We start from the raw sequence: 18,384 nt of genomic DNA, 5'->3' as shown, positions 1-18,384 counted from the left end.
ATCTCACGGTCTGTGGGTTTGAGCCCCACATTGGGCTTTGTGCTGACAGCTCAGGGCCTGGAGCCTGCTTCAGATTCTGTGTCTCCCTCTCTCTCTCAAAAAATAAACATTAAAAAAAATTTTTTTTTTTAATGTTTATTTATTTTTGAGACAGAGAGAGCATGAATGAGGGAGGGTCAGAGAGAGAGGGAGACACAGAATCTGAAACAGGCTCCAGGCTCTGAGGTGTCAGCACAGAGCTCAATGCGGGGCTCGAACTCACAGACCGTGAGATCATTACCTGAGCTGAAGTCAGACGTTTAACCGACTGAGCCACCCAGGCGCCCCCCCCCCCAAAAAAATCTTTTTTAAATAAAATGAAACAGACCTTATTAGATTCAGAGACCTCCAATGCCTTTTAATCTGTATATTGAAATTGGTTACTCAGATTGTTTTCTTTCTCAGTCAGGATGTGCAATATAACCTAGAAAGTAATACATGTCCCTTAAAATTATAGATTTTTTTAAAAATAGAAAATGCTTTGTTATTTTCCATTCTGCGCAGAAATAGGTAAGGCCTCCAGTTTCTCCATAGCCTCAGCAACAGTGTTTTTGCTCTTTCGTATTATAGCCATTTTAAAGAGTGTAATAATTGCACTATAGTTTTGATTTGCATTTTCCTAGTGCCTGATGATGTTGAGCATATTTGCTTATGAGCCATTCATATATCTTTGGTGACATGTCTATTCAAGTCTTTTCCCTATTTCTTTTTTTTTTTTTTTTTTTTAATGTTTATTTATTTTTGAGAGAGAGCGAGGGAGACACAGAATCCAAAACAGGCTCCAGGCTCTGAGGTGTCAACACAGAGCCCAATGTGGGGCTTGAACTCACAAACCATGAGATCATGACCTGAGCCAAAGTTGGACACTTAACTGACTGAGCCACCCAGGGACCCCTCCTGTTCCTTTTTTAATTGGGTTGGTTTCTTCATGAGTTACGAAAGTTCTTTGCATATTGTTCGCCTGGAAATGTCTTTATTTCCCCCTAATTTTTTAATGATAGTTTTGCTGGATATAGTATTCCTCTTTGACCTTTTTAAATTATTATTCTCTCATTACTTTGAATATCTTATTCCACTGCCTTCACTTACTATTTCTGATGAAGTGCCAGGCATTAGTCATCACGTTGTTGTTATCCTCTATACAATGAGTCTGTTCTGTTGCTGCTTCAGGATTTCCTCTTTGTCTTTTGCTTTCAACACTTAAACTGTGATGTGTCTCTTACAACTTCTGGATTTTGGGTTACAGTTCGAAAGGATCTCTCCTTATTTCCATGTTATGTACACATTTTTATCATGTTTATGACTTACTTTTTTACTTTTACATCTCTGATCCTCTTGATCCTCTGATATATAATTTGAGCTATTGAATGAATTTGACCTTTTTCCAAATAACTACCCTGTCGTTGCAACTCCATTTTTAAATAGTTCATTACTGATAAAGAAACAGTGCAGTATCTTGAATGGGAGCCATTCTAAGGACAAAAAGAATTATGGAGAACATTTCAGATTTTCTTTTGTTATATCACAGTTCTATCAACATCGTTATTTTGAAATTTTTTTTTCAACGTTTTTTTCATTTATTTTTGGGACAGAGAGAGACAGAGAGAGACAGAGCATGAACGGGGCAGGGTCAGAGAGAGAGGGAGACACAGAATCGGAAACAGACTCCAGGCTCCGAGCCATCAGCCCAGAGCCTGACGCGGGGCTCGAACTCACGGACCGCGAGATCGTGACCTGGCTGAAGTCGGACGCTTAACCGACTGTGCCACCCAGGCGCCCCAACATCGTTATTTTGAAAGTATTTCCTTTAGGGGCACCAGGGTGGCTCAGTTGGTTAAGCCTCTGACTCCTGGTTTCGATTCAGGTGGCTTGTGAGTTCGAGCTAAAGTCAGGCTCTATGCTGACAGCACAGGAATTCTCTCTCTCTCTCTCTCTCTCTCTCTCTCTGCCTGTCTCCTGCTCACCCGCTTGCTCTCAAAACAAATAAACTTTAAGAAAAATAATAAATATGGGCAACTGGGTGGCACAGTCGGTTAAGCTTCCGACTCTTGATCTTGACTCAGATCATGATCTCAGTTTGTGAGTTCAAGCCCCACATCGGGGTCTGCACTGATGTTGCAGAGCCTGCTTGGGATTCTCTCTCTTTGACCTTTCCCCGCTTCTGCTCTCTCTCTCTCTCTCAAAATAAAAAAATAAACTTTAAAAAGAAAAAAAGAAAAATAATATAAAATATAAAAAAGCATTCCCTTTATGTTGTAGGTGACAATAAGTAATTATAAAGTTGGGATTTAATAAATTGAGAGAACAATGCTCTAAGGTCAGATTTAATTTGAAAATTAGGAATAGGAATACAAGAATTCTTTTCCTACCTCTGTTCACCAAAAGCACCTAAAAGCAGTGTCAGCCCAAGAGTACGGAGTCTGTGTTCTCTAATGTCCTTTCCAAACAACAGGAGTCCAGGCTTTTTGGAGAAGTGACTGATGCTGCATCTGGAATAGAGAAAGAATAAAATGAACCTACAAGAAAAAGCCAAAAGTAACTAACATCATCATCATTCAAGGTAGTTTTTAAAACAACTGATTCGGTTACAGAGTGGTGATTGCAGAGGCAAACGTGCTGCTTTTCCGATGGGATCAATACTAGAGTGGAACCACATAGTCCCACTGCATAAGGAAAGAAATGTCCCAGTTAACGGCTGTATAAGGAACGTCAGCATTAGGGGGAAAAAAACGTTGTTTTGGGCTTTTTGTTTTTCATAAGTCAAATAATGGTCTGAGGGAAAAGTCTCAATTACTCTTAAAGTCAACCCCTTGGCAACGAGCGACATCACACAGACGATGAGCCATCCTTACGTAGGAGACCGAAATGCATGCTGGGAGCCCCGCCGCACCCCCCATCCTTCCGCGAGTCCTTCCCCTGAACGACATTTCCCAGAAGTCTGTGAGGCACAGCGCTTCGGGCCGCGCAGAGTTGCATGCCGGGGAAGTGGGCCGCCGCGCTTCAAGCTCCGCGTATTCCCGGGCTGCTGGACTACATTTCCCAGAGGCCCGGTGCACCGCCCCCTCTCTCAAGTCGGAACGCCGCGAAGTGCCTGCTGGGAGAGGCTCGCTAGGTCTAGCATCGTCTCTGCTTCGCATCCCGAGGACGCGGTTCGGAGTTAACCTCGCGCCTTGCGCCCCCTCCCGCCCCCTCCGGATTTCCAGTGGATCGTGGGGCCCCGAGCGGTGAGTGGGTGGCCTCCCGGGAGAGGAGCGGCGCGGGGGACGGCGTGGGAGGGCGGTGGGGAAGGCATCCCGGGCTCGGAGGCCCGACGCGGAGCCTGGGCCTGCGGGAGATGCTGCGGGGAGAAGTGCGGGAGCGTCGGGGGGGGGGGGGTGCCAGGGGCCGGGTCCCCGGGGCCGCGGTGCTCGCGAGGGGGCAGGCCCCAGCTCGGAGGCTGTGACGCACTTCGCGGGAGTGGGGCGGGGGGGGGGGGGCGGCGGGACCGCGATTGCGCGACTGGGCTCCGCAGGGGTGGAGGGGCCCAGCTGGAGCTGCGTGCCTGTCACGGGTGCTTTCGCGCCACGGCGGGGGCGGCAGGGGGTCGGATGGGCCACCGTGCCTGTCACGGGTGCCTTCGTGTGGCGGGTAGCAGGGAGGCGGAGGGGCGGGTCTGGAGTGTCACGGTGCCTTCGCGCAGCCGCGGGGGTGGCGGGGCCAAGGTGCGTGTCGTGACGGCATGTGCGGTGGCGAGGCTGGGATTAGTAGGGGACAGTGCAACCTGTAGCTTTGCTGTCGCTGCTCCAACCGGAGCACGTTCCAACCCGGGGTGGAGGGGGGAGGAAAAGCAGTGGTCACAGAGGGAGATGAGAGCCCGAACCCTGCCGCGAAAGTGACCGACAGGAAGGGCGCAGACGTAGCATGAGATGACTGTTTTAGAACGAAGTATTGACTTTACGGGCTACCAGAGTAACAGGACCGAAGGGCCTCGGGAATGAGATTCCTTCTTTGGAGGGGAGAGGTCCCTGACTTGGGAGATGGGGCTGCTTCATATGTCAGAACCCCAGTTACTCCAGCCTGGTCCCCGGGAATCTCCGAAATACTCAGATCCCATTTCCCTCTCATTTCTGATTGGTTTTAGATAGGATGTGTGGGCTTGGAGGGTGTCTCCTGATAAGTTTGTGCTCCAGAAAGGCCCTAGTGTCTCCTTCTCTTTCCCCCAGGCCAGCGGTCATCCAGAAAAAGCATCCTGAGGAGGAAGACGGCTTGTTACACACCTTAAAGTCAAGGTTCAGATGAGTTACCCTTTTTATTCTGTCAATGACTTGTGCTTATAGGACTTCAGAATATCTGCTTTCCTTGGCCTGAAATGTTCTCCCTGATAGGGACTTAACCTCAGTCATTCTTGCCCAAGAGGTGTGATGGGGTCAGGCAGGTGTATGCACACAACACAGAACAGAAGACTGCAGTGGAGAAGTTCCCTGTGGTGCTTTATTTTAGACAGTACGGTGCTTTGGTCAGGACGATCTGACTTGTAAGGTGGAATCAAGCACTAGACTTCATCGGTCTTCAACCACAGGCCTGACTTCCAGAGCAAAATAAGAACAGAGAAGTTTTGAGGGTTTGGGCCAGCGAATGACAAAGTTACCAGCTTTGTGATGCTCTTAAAAGTGGGGCTTGAACAAAGGTCTTTTCATCAAAGGCAGGGACTTTTTTTTCCAGGAAGCAATAAGTCGAGATTTGTTGTATTATCCCCATCTTGTTGGGGGTCTGGACAGCCTCCGTTTGTTTTCCTGGGTTTCACTTGCCTCTCTGTCTGAACTGTAAGAAGCAATGTAGTTTGACATTGTGTGTGAGTTCTGGGTCTAGAGCAGGGTTTCGCAGACGTTTTCCGTGAAAGGTCACGTATTAAATAGTTCATGTTTTGTGGGCTACAGGTTGCATATTCTGCATGTTAATTTTTAAAATGGTTTGAGATTTGCAGAAAAATTGCAAAGATAGTATGAGAATGCCCAGGTCTCGCCCACCATTAACAACGTACGTTAGGGTGGGATATTAATTCACAGTTGATGAGCCAGGCTTGATATGTTATCATTAACTGAAATCCGTGCTTTATTCAGATTTCCTTAGTTTTTACGTAATGTTCTTCATCTGGTCCAGGATGCCATCCAGGAGATCCCATTACATTTCACTGTCATGTGCCCTTAAGCTCCTCTTGGCTGAGACAGTTTCTCAGACTTCCCTTGTTTCTGATGACCTTGACGGTTTTGAGAGGTACAGGTACTTGGTAGGATGCCCCCCTCTCGGAACCTGATGCTTTTCTCACAATTGGACTGGGTGTATGGTTTTGGGGGTGGAAGGTCACACTGCTTTCATCTTGTCATGGCAAGAATACATCACGATTTCTGATGGCTGAGTTTGAACTTGATCATCTGGTTGAGGTAGTTTGTCAGTTTTGTCCACTGTGAAGTTGTTCCTTTGTTTCCAAAGACCGTGTCTCCCTAAGTGACAGCCTTGTGTTTCAGGACCCCAGTTACTAGATCCCAGTGACTCTGACCCTGCCTCAGTGGTCAGGTCTTTCTCTCTTATCACCCCCTCACTTACTTGTAAGGACCCTTGCATTACGTTGGGCCCACCTGGCAAAATTCAGGGTACCTCCCTGTGTTGAGGTCAGGTGAGGAGCAACTCCCAAGTCCACCTGGACCCTAGCTCCCCTCTGCTCTGTAATGTAACATATTCACGGGCTCCAGGGCAAGGATGTGGATGGACATCTTGGGGAGACCGTTTTCCTGCCTGTCACAGGCCTGTCCAGCCAGCGTTCCCGATGACTGCAATATACCCACTCCCCCATGACTATGGTCTTTCTCTTTGTTGATTTTTTTTTTAATTTGGGACTCTTATGTTTCTTATCATGGGATTAATTCAGGCCTGCCGCAAAAGCTTCAGTTCCCTAAGGAGCCCGTAAAGAAGAAACTCGAAATTACCCATAACTGTACCATCCAGAGCTAATTGCTGTTGATTTTTTGGTATGTATGTGCCCAGCCCTTCCCTCCCCGTCTGTACATACATGTGTGGTTTTTGTCCTCAGAGTCCTGGATCCTGCTAAGTGATAACGTAAGTGAGCCATAGACTCTCCAGATGTTAGTTTATAGAGGCGTCCAAGTCAGCCATGGGTCCCATTGTACCTGTGTGCATGTGGAGAGAAGTGTTCCAGTGATCCTCATCTTGCTTAGGAAAAAAATCTCTCACATATTTACACCTTCAAGGATTAGAAAGGCATCATTTAAAATTAATCCCATGAACAAATTATCAACACAGACAGGCTTTCAAAATTAGATTTTGTAAGATTTGAATTTTCCTTTCACAGAACGTGACTATAAGCACTGATTTACTACAGATACGAGCTGTACTCTAACATTTGCACGGGCAGATACATGAGAAAGGTGTAAGGTGACAGAAATCTCCCCTGACAATGGAGTACGAGGTCCAGTCGCGTGCTGTCAGTTTGACACCTTCTCAGGTTAGATTCTGAGCTGGATTTTCCATGCAGACTCCGGTCTGTCCCTCATTTTCTCCTTGTGTGTCTCAGAATGTTTTTTTGCTGATGATTTAAAAGAATTTCATTTCCCAAGAGGCTCGGAAAATTGTTAGCATGGATTATATAGAAACAGGTTTGAGAAGCACCTTTCAGTAGAAGAAAGGAAAAGGCACGCTTGAGTTTCATAGAAACAGTGTGATGTGACTGATTTTCAATCATAACTGCTAACTTGTATTAAGTAACTGTTAATATTATTGTGTTTTATATAGATTATCTTAATAGTTGCTGCAGTCCTACCTGCCCGATACTGCTTTTACCCCCGTCTTACCCATGGGGGAACAGACAGTGGGAGGTTAGCAACTGTCCGAGCTCAGATTCACATCCTAAAAGACCACAGGGCCTTATTCTTAATTTCACCAAGACCTCTTCTCCCAAATTACACATATTTATTTAAACCTGTTTTCTTCACGTAGTAACTTACCTTAAATTTTTTTCTTAAGGAATATAAGTCAATATCATTGTTAGTAAATGTATTATATGCCATTATAACAGACCATAATTTATTTCATCTGTCCTCTACCATGAGATATTTCTGTTTCTTTCTTTTACTTTTTTTTCCATATTTTAAAACAATTCTCTGGAAAGTCTGAATAAAATTGATGGATTACATCCGTATCAATGTCCTGATTGTTACATTGTCCTATAGTTTTGTGATGTGTTACCGTTGGGGTCAGCTGGGTAAAGGGTACACAGGTTCCCTCTGTATTATTTCTTGAGAGCTTGTTGGGAGGTTCTAGCAGGGGAGCGCAGCTACTCGTATACCCTTGACCGAAGAACGGTCCTCCTCTATCGGGGAAGGTCGTCCTCTTCGACCGAGCGCGCAGCTTCGGGAGGGACGCACATGGAGCGGTGAGGGAGGAAGGGGACACCCGCCTAGCCAGCCAGATCAGCCGAATCAACCCTGGCGATCAATGGGGTGACAGATGTCGCAGCCAGATCGCCCTCACATCCCCCTCTGTATTATTTCTTGCAAGTGCATGTGAGTCGACAATTATCTCAAAACATTTTTAAAGCCGTCCCATTTTTAAAAAGTCCTCAACATTCTTGTACACATATTTGTACACCTCTTTCTGTTTCCTTGGAATAAGTGTTCCCAAAAGAGGAATTTGGCATCAAGATCCTGTCTTTGTTAAGTGCCTACAAGGGGCCTGACCCTGTGGTGTGAGCACTGGGGACGAGCGATGACTGAGCACATCGTTACCTGCACGTTGCCCATAACCCGGCCCAAAAGGGAGACTGAATGGAAGCCCTGGGCAGCCTGCAGTCAGGGTCTGTGGAGACTCGTAGGTGACGTGCTCCGAAAGGTGATGGGAAGGAGAGAGTCATTCTCATGGTTGTCAGGTCGTGACCAGATAACTGAATGCACGGGCTGGGCGTGGAGTAAAATGGAATTTGCTACCCGAGTTTTAGACCTTACGAGTCGTCTGTAATGACGTCTGATGCAAAGTGAAGACTGACAGGGTCAGGTGGTTTAGCATTTGTGCACAGGACACCGTGGCTGGAAGGCCGAGTTCAGAAGTCCAGTTCAGCCTTCCAGCGAGACAGCTGTCAGTATCTGCAGAGCACCCCTTGGAATTCTCGTCCTGTTTCTAGTCGGTGCCCCAACATGTGTGGGCATGGGGATACACCAAAGAGCTGGTTTACGTATCAGGAAGTGAAAGGAAACAAAAGTCAATGCGTAAAATAATGCAGAGATCATGTATTCTGAGCTTTTTTTCCCACCATGTCAAAAGGAGACTTAAAAAAAGAAGTTTCTCTGTTGTTTGAGAGTCCAACGGCCATTTAATGAATTTTTTTTAATTTTTTAAAGTTTGTTTATTTTTGAGAGAGAGTGTGAGCAGGGGAGGGGAGGAGAGAGAGGGAGACACAGAATCTGAAGCAGGCTTCAGGCTCTGAGCTGTCACTACAGAGCCCAGTGTGGGGCTCGAACCCACGAACCGCACAAGTTCATAACCTGAGCTGAAGTTGGACACTTAACCGACTGTGCCACCCAGGTGCCCTGCCATTTAATGAACTTAAAAGAAACGCACACACGTATATACATCCAACCAACACCTGCTGTTACACACCAAGTGAGGTGTGCTTAAGAAAATCAAGATCATGGGGCGCCCAGGTGGCTCAGTCGGCTAAGCCACCGACTTCGGCTCAGGTCATAATCTCACGGTTTGTGCGTTTGAGCCCTGCATCGGGCTTTGTGCTGACAGCTCAGAGCCTGGAGGCTGCTTCGGATTCTGTGTCTCCCTCTCTCTCTCTGCCCCTCCTGCTCACGCTCTTGTGTCTCTCTCAAAAATAACCAAACATTAAAAAAAGAAGGAGAAAATCAAGACCAGACGGGTTTCAGGTCACCAGGACCACCAGCAGGTTCTGTGGTTCTGAGTGGACTCACAGGATTCAACAGGCAGTCCTGCTCGTGGCCAGGGTTTATCCGGTGACAGGGCACACACCACAGTCAGCCGAGGGACAGGCGCATGGGACAATGTCGGGAGGAATCCAGGCACACACTTCCAAGAACGCCTTCCCAGTGCAGTGACCCAGGACATGCTTAATCCCCCAGCTTGAGTGACAGCAGCACATGTGAAGTGTCGTCCACCAGGAAAGCTCATCAGGGCCCAGTCACAGAGGCACCGTCTGCCTGGTACATCCCAGAATTGCAGACCCCCAGAGGAAAGCAAGGGTTCCGTATAAACCACATGGTTTCTACAGTTTAAGAGCAGTGAGCCGCCTTGTCAGGGAGTGGCGGGGACCCTCCGGAAGTCCAGCCAAGGGCCAAGAAATTTCCAACCTGCTCTGTTAGCTCTTTTCTGCATAAGGGATGCATAACTTTCCAGGCATTTTCTTTCTGTTTCTCTGTGTTTCCTGTTTCTATTGATGTGTTAACGGTTATTCTGTGTCTGTGTGTATCTGTATACACATACATATGTTCATATATAAAATACTGCAACTGTATTACTCTGTTTTGGTAGACTGATTTTTCTGCTGCCAATGTCTCCGAAGTATTCATGTCTTTTAAGGATTTCTCCCAACTTAGCATTTCATGAACATTTACTCTTTTACATCGTACTTGATGCCGTCAGCTTTTCTGGACTCAGTGCTGAACATGGTGGCATTTCCTTCACTGTATCCACCTGCCTTGTCTTGACCATCCTCACCCCATCTAGAGGCCAGAACAGATTTGAGGGCACGGGATCCACACAGGGTTACCTTCAGCCCTGACACCAACTAACTCCAAGTTCAGGACTTTCCCGAAATGACTTTCAGGTTCAATAAATCAGGACTAGAAGCATTCTTAGGATTCACTGGGAACTGTTCTCATAGTTACAGTTAATTACAGGGGAAGGATGCAGATTAACAAGCTTCCAGTGTCCAGTGTCCTCTCCCCATGGAGTTAGGACTGGATTCCCTGTCACAGGGACGTAGGACAATATGCATAGAGTATTGCCAAACGCCCAGAGTTTTCACAGGCCTGGTTGGTTGACTGAATGATTGATCATCCAGGCATGATTGACTAATTGTCTCCATGCTAATCTCATTATCAGATCATGACCCAAAGCACCCACCCCGAATCACCTGGGTTGGCCTTTCTTGTGTAGCCAGTTCCTGCCCTAAGACTAGTTGGGTATAACCAGAGGCACCAAAACAAAGACATTCTCATCAGGTGTGATGTAGGTCACCTCTTGGAAGTTGAGGGCAGGGGCACCTGGGTGGCTCAGTAGGTTGAACACCCGACTCTTAATTTCACTCAGGTCATGATCCCAGGGTCGTGGGTTCGAGCTCTGAGTTGGGCTCTGTGATGAGCATTGAGCTTGCTTAAGATACTTTCTCTCACTCTGCCCCCCTCCCCAGCTCTTGTCCTCTCTCACTGTTTAAAAAAAAAAAAAAAAAGTTGAGAGCAAAAGACAAAGAAGAATGAGATCTTGCCATTTGCAGCAAAATGGATGCACCTAAAGAGTATTAAGTGAAGTAAGAGAAAGATAAATACCATATGATTTCACTTATATGTGGAATCTAAATAAAACAAATGAACAAACTAAAACAGAAACAAACCCATAAATGCAGAACACCCAACAAGCATGGTTGCTGGAAGGGAGGGGAGGGGGGAGGGGCAGAATGGGTGAAGGGGAGCGGGGGGGGGGGGGGGGGGGGGGGGGAGGTACAGGCCTCCAGCCCTGGAGAGAGTCACAGGGATGAGAGGGACAGCAGTCAGCGGCATTGTAACAAGTGTAACAGGGCCGCTACGCTTGTGTGCACAGCGTGAGATACAGACTTGCGTGTTCCTGACACTAACACAACACTGTCCGTGCGCTGCAGTTGAAAAAACGATGCTGAGGGCCGCCTGGCTGTCTCAGTCATTGGAGCGTGCGACTCTTGATCTGGGCGTCGTTGAGTTCATACCCACGTTGTGGGTAGAGATTACTTAAAAAAATAAAAATTTATAAAGTAAAAGAGTTATATTGAGAAATGACAGCTGAGAGTAGGTCTGACTTCAAGGCAAAACCATAACTACAAGCCGCTCTAATGTGTGTGTGCAGCTGGGCTTCCGGGGGTTTCGGGGAGCGCGATTTCCCTTTTTGTGCAGACTCCTGTATCCTCTCCGGATGTGTCATGTTGACACGTGCATATTGTGGGAGAGGAATGCGGGGGCGGGGGTTGGAAACAAAGAGGAGCAGAGAGGTTGTATGTCGGCATTTGGGGACCAAGGCGCACTTACTTTAATGCCTCTTTTTTTCTCGTATATCTCTGGCTTCTCTGGATTTTGTGTCTTTGGTAAAAGAAACCCCAAGAGGACTGATCAGTTCTTGATTCTAAAACTATGGCCCACGTAAGTATGTTTTTCTCTCTCTCTCTTGAAATATGTGGATATTTTTATGAGTTATCCTGAAGCCTCCTGCCCGACTGAGGCCCCTGTAATTGCCCCCCCACCACCACCACCTCGGGTCTTCTGTTCTGGTGAACGACAATGCCACACAGCCCTGTGCCCCCGCATGGCTAATGCTCACTTCACCCCCAAGCCAGTGATTTGTGTCTCCTGTGTGCTCACGTTTTTCTCAGGAGTAACGGGGGAGCAGTGGAGGAGGAAAGTCCCTTGCGAGAAATACTTGGGCCGCGTCTGTTGTTAGAGGAGTTGGAGGTGGCAGTCCCATGTGACCACATGCAAAAACTAAAATTCTCCCCATTCTCCACTGGTCTTTTTTCAGGCCGAGAAAAGGGAACGTTCACGTTGTCTGGTCAGTGTCAGTGTGCGGTGAGAGCTCGAGCTCCAGGAGGCTTTTGGGGGGCGGATAGGGCTGTGCTTAGGGCCTGAGGGGCCCCTGGTGTTACCAGGGGACCCACGAGATGCATTGTGTTGTCATGGAGACCTGCCAGACCCACACTCCCATCCACGTGATTCTGCACCAGTATCCTAAGTCAGGAACGGGGAAAAGGCGGGGGTGGTGGGTGGCGACGGGTAAGAAGGTCACCCAGTACAGAAGTCCCGGATGATCATCTACTCCCAGAATTGGGGAAAACCCCGGATGTCTGGTTGTACCTAGGTGTACAGCTGCAGTAAATTTAATCTGTTCCCACGAGGGAATAAGAAAATGCTGCTCATTACGTAGGAAGACTGCTTAAAGTCTTGGCAAATGACGAGCATGAGGCTGGAGAACATTCAGACACATGAGCCCTAGTTTCGAAGGTAAAAGAGCTCACATTTCGGAAACAAAACTCTAGGCATTTTCCTTCCCTTGGAGGATGGAAAGGGTGCCCCAGGAATCCACACTTGCCGAGGTGTTATGGGGCAGGCACTCAGGAGGAGCCCCAGGATTGACAGGATTGGAGTAAGGAGGCATCCCACAGGCCGTGGGGTTTTCTCTTCAGCCGCCCGGCCCTGCTGCGGTCACAGCCCCCACCGCGTCCTGTCTGTGTCCAGCCCGACCCAGCACAGAGCCCTTTCTGGCCCGTCTTTCATCTTGAGCCTGTGCTCTCTCATCTCATCAGGAACGTGTGGGTCTGTGTTCTCAGGGTCTGGTGACGTTCTCAGATGTAGCCATCGACTTCTCGCAGGAGGAGTGGGCGTGCCTGGACTCCTCGCAGAGGGACCTGTACTGGGACGTGATGCTGGAGAACTACAGCAACCTGGTGTCCCTGGGTGAGCCGCCTGCCCCCCCGGAGCATCGGGACTGCCTTCCAAGGACCTAGCCGACTTCCTTCTTCCCCTTCCCAAGGAGTGTCCTGAGCTCAGCCGCATCTAAAATGGGCTGTCAGCGATCGTCCCACCTTTGGGACATCCTGTCCTTAGTGACCAAAGTGAATTTAGATTCTGGAATATTTATTTCACAGCCATCTTGACATTACGGTAGTATGTTACCGCGCAAACCACTGTGCATGGACTGTGCTACTCTGGGGACCCACCTCCTGGGAAAACCGCTCCGCACAGCAACCTCGTCTTCCTGGTAAACCAGCGTCTGTGTCTGACATACAGGCAGACCGAGTGAACAGCATTCCTGTAAAACCAAAGCGAGCACTTTCCATTTGCTGCACGTTGTTACCTGCAGTGAGGCCGAAAGTTACCATTCCTGAATCCTGAGTTAAACATTGGATGACCGTGTCCTGTAAACGTCTCAGGACATGTCTTCTTTTTCTGTTGGAAAACAGTAGCCGTAGTGTTAGTGGCTGATCCTGTGCCCACTGTGTACCCGGCGTTGTTGTGAGCACTGTGTGTACAAACACATCTCGTCCCCACCAGCTTATGGTGTCGGCACGATTGCCGTATCTGATCTGTAGGCGAGAACACTTGGGCATAGGGTGACTAGGTCAGACAGGGAGGCAGAAGCAAGAATCGAACCCTAGAGTTGTGGCCTGGGTCCACACTGTCACCCCCCCTTGTTGTACTCGCCTCCAGGGGTGAGGCCCTTGGGAGTTTAAAATAAGATCTTCCTGTCTGGCTGCCTGTTTGCTCTTTGATCATTTCTCTTTTCTGAAGTCTGACCACTTTGACTTGCAGCTTGTCAGAAATTTCGCTAAGTCTCCATCAAAACATTTTTGAGCTTCCAATTTGTTTCCTAAGTCCCGCATCACGTGCATTTCTTTTTTCGGAAGCAGGGCCTTTCATTTCTAAGCCAGATGTGACTTGCTGCTTTTGGGAGCAGGGGAGAGAGCCTGGGTTGAGAGGGGGGTATGCGTGCAGAGGACAGTGACAGCCGGTCCGCCTGGGACGTGCCATCGAGGCAGCGAGCAGGTGTGCCCCTGGGCATTTGGGAAGCTCGCTGCAAAGGCCCAAGGCCTGTGGGGAAGAAGTCACCACCAGGAACCTGATCTCCACCCCATCCCCCTCTACCCATTCTCTCCTCTACTTCACCCCGCTTCTTGTGTCGTGGATGCTGCTGGTCTGCGGACCAGCCTCCAGTAGCAGGGGCGTAGACCGCGTGATCCCATGCCCTTTGTCGTTCGTGCAACTTGGCTGGATTCCTAGCTTTGAGGGCTTTTCTCCTTTTCCTTTTGTCTAATTTTCACTAATATACCTCTTCCCGGGTGTGGTTATGTTCTAACATCACAAGACGTTGTCTGGTCATGGCTCTTTTTGTGCCTTTAGCTGTCACTGACACTCGGTGCCTAGACCCACTTTTGCAGAGGGATTCAAAATGGTGATCTTCTAGGGACGCCTGCGTGGCTCAGTCGGTTAAGCGTCCGACTCTTGGTTTTGGCTCAGGTCATGATCTCGCGGTTCGTGAGTTCGAGCCCCACGTCAGGCTTTGCATTGGTGGTGAGGGGCCTGCTTGGGATTCTCTCTCTCTTTCTCTCTCTCTCCTCTCTCTCCTCTCTCTGCCCCTCCCCCACTCACGCTGTCTGTCTCTCTCAAAATGAGCTTTAAAAAATACATTTTAGGGGCGCCTGGGTGGCTCGGTCGGTTAAGCGTCCGACTTCGGCTCAGGTCATGATCTCACGGTCCGTGAGTTCGAGCCCCGCGTCGGGCTCTGTGCTGACAGCTCAGAGCCTGGAGCCTGTTTCGGATTCTGTGTCTCCCTCTCCCTCTGCCCCTCCCCTGTTCATACTCTGTCTCTCCCTGTCTCAAAAAATAAATAAACGTTAAAAAAAAAATTTTTTTTTAAATAAAAAATAAAAAATACATTTTAAAAAATGGTGATCTCTTATCACCACTTCTTTGTTTGTTCACTGCACTATTTTAAAGAGAAACTGCTCCATCTACTACTTGGTTATGTAATGACACCATTTGTACCTGATAAAGATTGTTCTTTAAAGAAAAAATTACCAGTTCCTACAGTAAAGGGCTGCTTTGTTAGCATGCTTCCAGTTGATCATTTAACACTTTGTAGCATCATTGTGACCTCAGGAAGTTGAACATGTTCAGGATTTTGCAGCCCCTTGGAGTTAACATCGTACGGGTGGTCAGATCCTCCTGAACATTCCTTTATACGCGTTTACCAGGTTTCTTACAGTGAATCCTACACATTGTCTCTTTTATTGCCTTCGATGTTGGGTCTTTATGTCCAGAACTACTTTTCATTATATGACTGACACTACATAATTTCAGAATATTTTATACCCAGCTACCCAAACTGTATATTCTTGTTTTTTACATTAGTTGTGGATTTGACTTTCCTGCATTTTCCAGGTATGTCATTACATTATCTGCAGATTTGTTCTTTATCATCTTTATTTTTGAGATCTGCCCCTCCGATTTCTTTCTGCTTAATTGCCTCAGCTCATAGGAAATAGTGGGGCGTCTAACAGACAGCTCCTTTTTCTTGTCTGACTTTAGCAGGAATGTGTGCGTCTCCAGCGTTTCCTCATTAAGTATTATGGTCCCAGAAGTGGACTCTATATTCTAACAAGAGCCCTTAGGGGATTCATGTTTGTTCTCCTAGAGAAGTTTTATTTCTCTTAGACAAGGTTTTTGGTTTGTGGTTAGTTTTGTGTTTTCATTCTCCTTAGAAGGAAACAAAATATGTTTATTTTTTTTCCCCCAGATTTGGAGTCACCATATGGGACCAAGAGTTTACCTACAGAAAAGGGCATTTACGAAATAAATTTATCCAGATGGAACTCAAATGGAAAAAGTAAATCCCTGGGCCTTAACTGGATGTGTGAAGGTGAGTTTGAAAGGTCACAGGGCCCTCAGCAGGGCTGTTTGAATCAAGTGATAACCAACCATGAGAAAACGCCCACTTGTAGAGAAAATACCTCTGGTAGAGCACACCAGAGACCTCATGCTAGGGAGAATTCCTACGAATGTAAGGAATGTGGGAAGGCCTTCAGTCGTGGCTACCAGCTCACTCAGCATCAGAAGATTCACACGGGGGAGAAACCCTACGAATGTAAAGAATGCAAAAAGGCCTTTCGTTGGGGCAATCAACTCACACAACACCAGAAAATCCACACGGGGGAGAAACCCTATGAATGTAAGGACTGCGGGAAGGCCTTCCGCTGGGGCTCGAGCCTGGTCATTCATAAGAGGATCCACACGGGCGAGAAGCCCTACGAGTGTAAGGACTGCGGGAAGGCCTTTAGACGTGGTGACGAGCTCACCCAGCATCAGAGGTTTCACACGGGGGAGAAGGACTACGAGTGCAAAGACTGCGGGAAGACCTTCAGCCGTGTGTATAAACTGATCCAGCACAAGCGAATTCACAGCGGCGAGAAGCCCTACGAGTGTAAGGACTGCGGGAAGGCCTTCATCTGCGGCTCGAGCCTCGTCCAGCACAAGAGGATCCACACTGGCGAGAAGCCCTACGAGTGCCAGGAGTGCGGGAAGGCCTTCACGCGAGTCAACTACCTCACTCAGCATCAGAAGATCCACACCGGTGAGAAACCACACGAGTGCAAGGAGTGCGGGAAGGCCTTCCGCTGGGGCTCGAGCCTCGTGAAGCACGAGAGGATTCACACGGGTGAGAAGCCTTACAAGTGCACAGAATGTGGGAAGGCCTTCAACTGTGGCTACCACCTCACGCAGCACGAGCGGATCCACACGGGCGAGACGCCTTACAAATGTAGGGAGTGCGGGAAGGCCTTCATCTACGGGTCGAGCCTTGTGAAACATGAGAGGATTCACACAGGGGAGAAGCCCTACGAATGTAAAGAGTGCGGGAAGGCCTTCAGTCACGGCCATCAGCTTACGCAGCATCAGAAGATTCACACGGGTGAGAAGCCCTTTGAAGGTAAGGAGTGTGGGAAGGGGTGTCACCACGTGAACCATCTTCGAGAACATGAGAGAATTCACACTGCTGGAAAACCTCTTGAACACAAAGAACATGCAGAAACTTCCATCCCACATTCCTTCCTTCCACAACACAAGGAAAGCCCATGATACGATTTAACACGAGAAAGCCTTCACCGGACACCCTTCTGCTCACAGGACCTCAGAGGAGTCACGCTTGAGGCAGATTTGGAGAATGGAGAAATCACTTTTTCTTAGTGATCACCGTATACCCCGTGTAGACTTTTTTTTTTTTTTTTTTTTTTACTGAATTGGTTAGTGCAGTGAGTGGATAGAAGCCTCCTAGTACCACTCGATGTCTGTCTCATTTCAGACTTGTTCTGGGGAATAACTCTGCCAGTGTAACCTATGCGGGAGAGCCTCCCGCCATGGTACACTCCCTCCCCGTTATCGTCACCATCCCACCGCTTTACTCCCTGTGATTCACTGGGGAAGTGACCTGGTACCCCCTGTGCGTTATGTGTGGAATGGGGATAATTACACCTAATACTGCTGTTGTGGTGACTGCGTCTGGTACTTGTAAACTCTTTGAAAGTGTATCTGGAATATCACATAAGCTCAATAAATATTAGCTGTTGTTGTTCTTACCATCATTACCATGGGTGTTGCTCTTAGTGAATTCTTACAGGAAGACCCCCTTCCCTGTGGGTACAGCGGGTTTAGAAAAGACTCAGACTTCTAGAAGAAAATAACAGTAATCTAGAGATTACTGCCACGGCCTTGGGGTGGACAGCGTTTCTTGGTACACAAAAGATGCTCATTGTGAAATTAAAAGTTTACATGTTGGATCTTGTTGAAAGTTGTTCCTCAGGCGAAACCATGAAGCCAGCAAAAACAACAGGAAGAAGGCACTTCCTGTCTATGCACCTGGTAAAGGACTCACACAGAAAACCACATCCCCCAAGTCAGTAACAAATTGGTGGGAAAGGCGGGGAGGGAGACTTAAATAAGTGCTTGACAGAGATCATCAAATGGCCGGTGAGCCAGTGAAATGGGTTCGACGTCTTTTCTCACCAAGGAAATAAGAACACTACCTGCGATTTCACCGGATCACTAGAATAGCTACCATTAGAATCACGTGTGAGCCTGGCACTTTGTTGGATCGTCACACGTGCCCTGTTCCGGAAGGAATATGGGACCAGCACGTGAGATCTTGGGGGTCCCAACAGCAGGAGCAAGGAGGTGGTGCTCAAGGGGGGTGGCGAGTGGACTTGCCCTGGGGGGAGGCGCTGGGACCCTCCATCCAGTCCTGGGAGAATGAAGGGAGCAGTTAGAGTCAGGAGTCCTAGGGAGAAGGGAGAGGTCGTCTTGTGGAAAGGACTAGAGCCCACAGGAGTGAGTTTGAGAAGCTGGGGGAGGAATGGCTAGTGCTCAGACAGGTCCTGGGAGACTGAAGCCTTCAAGAGCTAGAAGACTTGAATGCCTGTGGGTCTGGCCTTGGTATGGGGGGTGGTAGTGTGGTTAGAGCACAGAGGAGCGTCCTACAAGGGCAACAGAGGATCCAGATTCTGGGGTCAATGTAGGGCTTAATGTTTGGTTTACCTCCGGGTTGGGG

General features: G+C 48.1%; 1 protein-coding gene and 1 long non-coding RNA gene across 8 annotated transcripts; one reads left to right on the top strand and one right to left on the bottom strand.

The window, feature by feature from the left end:
- Positions 1-334: 334 nt before the first annotated feature.
- On the bottom strand, positions 335-2,902 carry LOC132691262 (uncharacterized). Of its 2 annotated transcripts, none has more exons than XR_013552704.2 (3): positions 2,834-2,902; positions 2,409-2,528; positions 335-463 (listed from the first exon to the last, which is right to left on the bottom strand). It is a non-coding gene; the product is annotated as an uncharacterized LOC132691262 (long non-coding RNA). The 2 variants fall into 2 exon arrangements; XR_009615669.3 differs by lacking the exon at positions 335-463 and adding an exon at positions 1,450-1,511.
- A 211-nt stretch (positions 2,903-3,113) lies between these two features.
- Positions 3,114-17,425, top strand: ZNF331 (zinc finger protein 331). Of its 6 annotated transcripts, none has more exons than XM_078439369.2 (6): positions 3,114-3,263; positions 4,242-4,307; positions 5,945-6,044; positions 11,388-11,435; positions 12,617-12,743; positions 15,583-17,425. In XM_078439369.2, the coding sequence occupies exons 4-6, from the start codon at positions 11,427-11,429 to the stop codon at positions 16,917-16,919; spliced, it is 1,473 nt and encodes a 490-aa protein (XP_078295495.1). In that variant the 5' UTR covers positions 3,114-3,263; positions 4,242-4,307; positions 5,945-6,044; positions 11,388-11,426; the 3' UTR covers positions 16,920-17,425. The 6 variants fall into 6 exon arrangements, with proteins under 6 accessions (XP_078295495.1, XP_081647592.1, XP_078295494.1 ...); XM_081791466.1 differs by having other exon boundaries at positions 5,179-6,044; XM_078439368.2 differs by having other exon boundaries at positions 4,242-5,292.
- The last annotated feature ends 959 nt before the right edge of the window (positions 17,426-18,384 follow it).

This window comes from Panthera onca, chromosome E2 (genome assembly GCF_046562875.1).
Source record: "Panthera onca isolate mPanOnc1 chromosome E2, mPanOnc1 haplotype 2, whole genome shotgun sequence".
NCBI classification, from domain to species: Eukaryota; Metazoa; Chordata; class Mammalia; order Carnivora; family Felidae; genus Panthera; species Panthera onca.
Note: the sequence above shows the minus strand (reverse complement) of the source record. Positions and strands in the feature narration are given on the sequence as shown.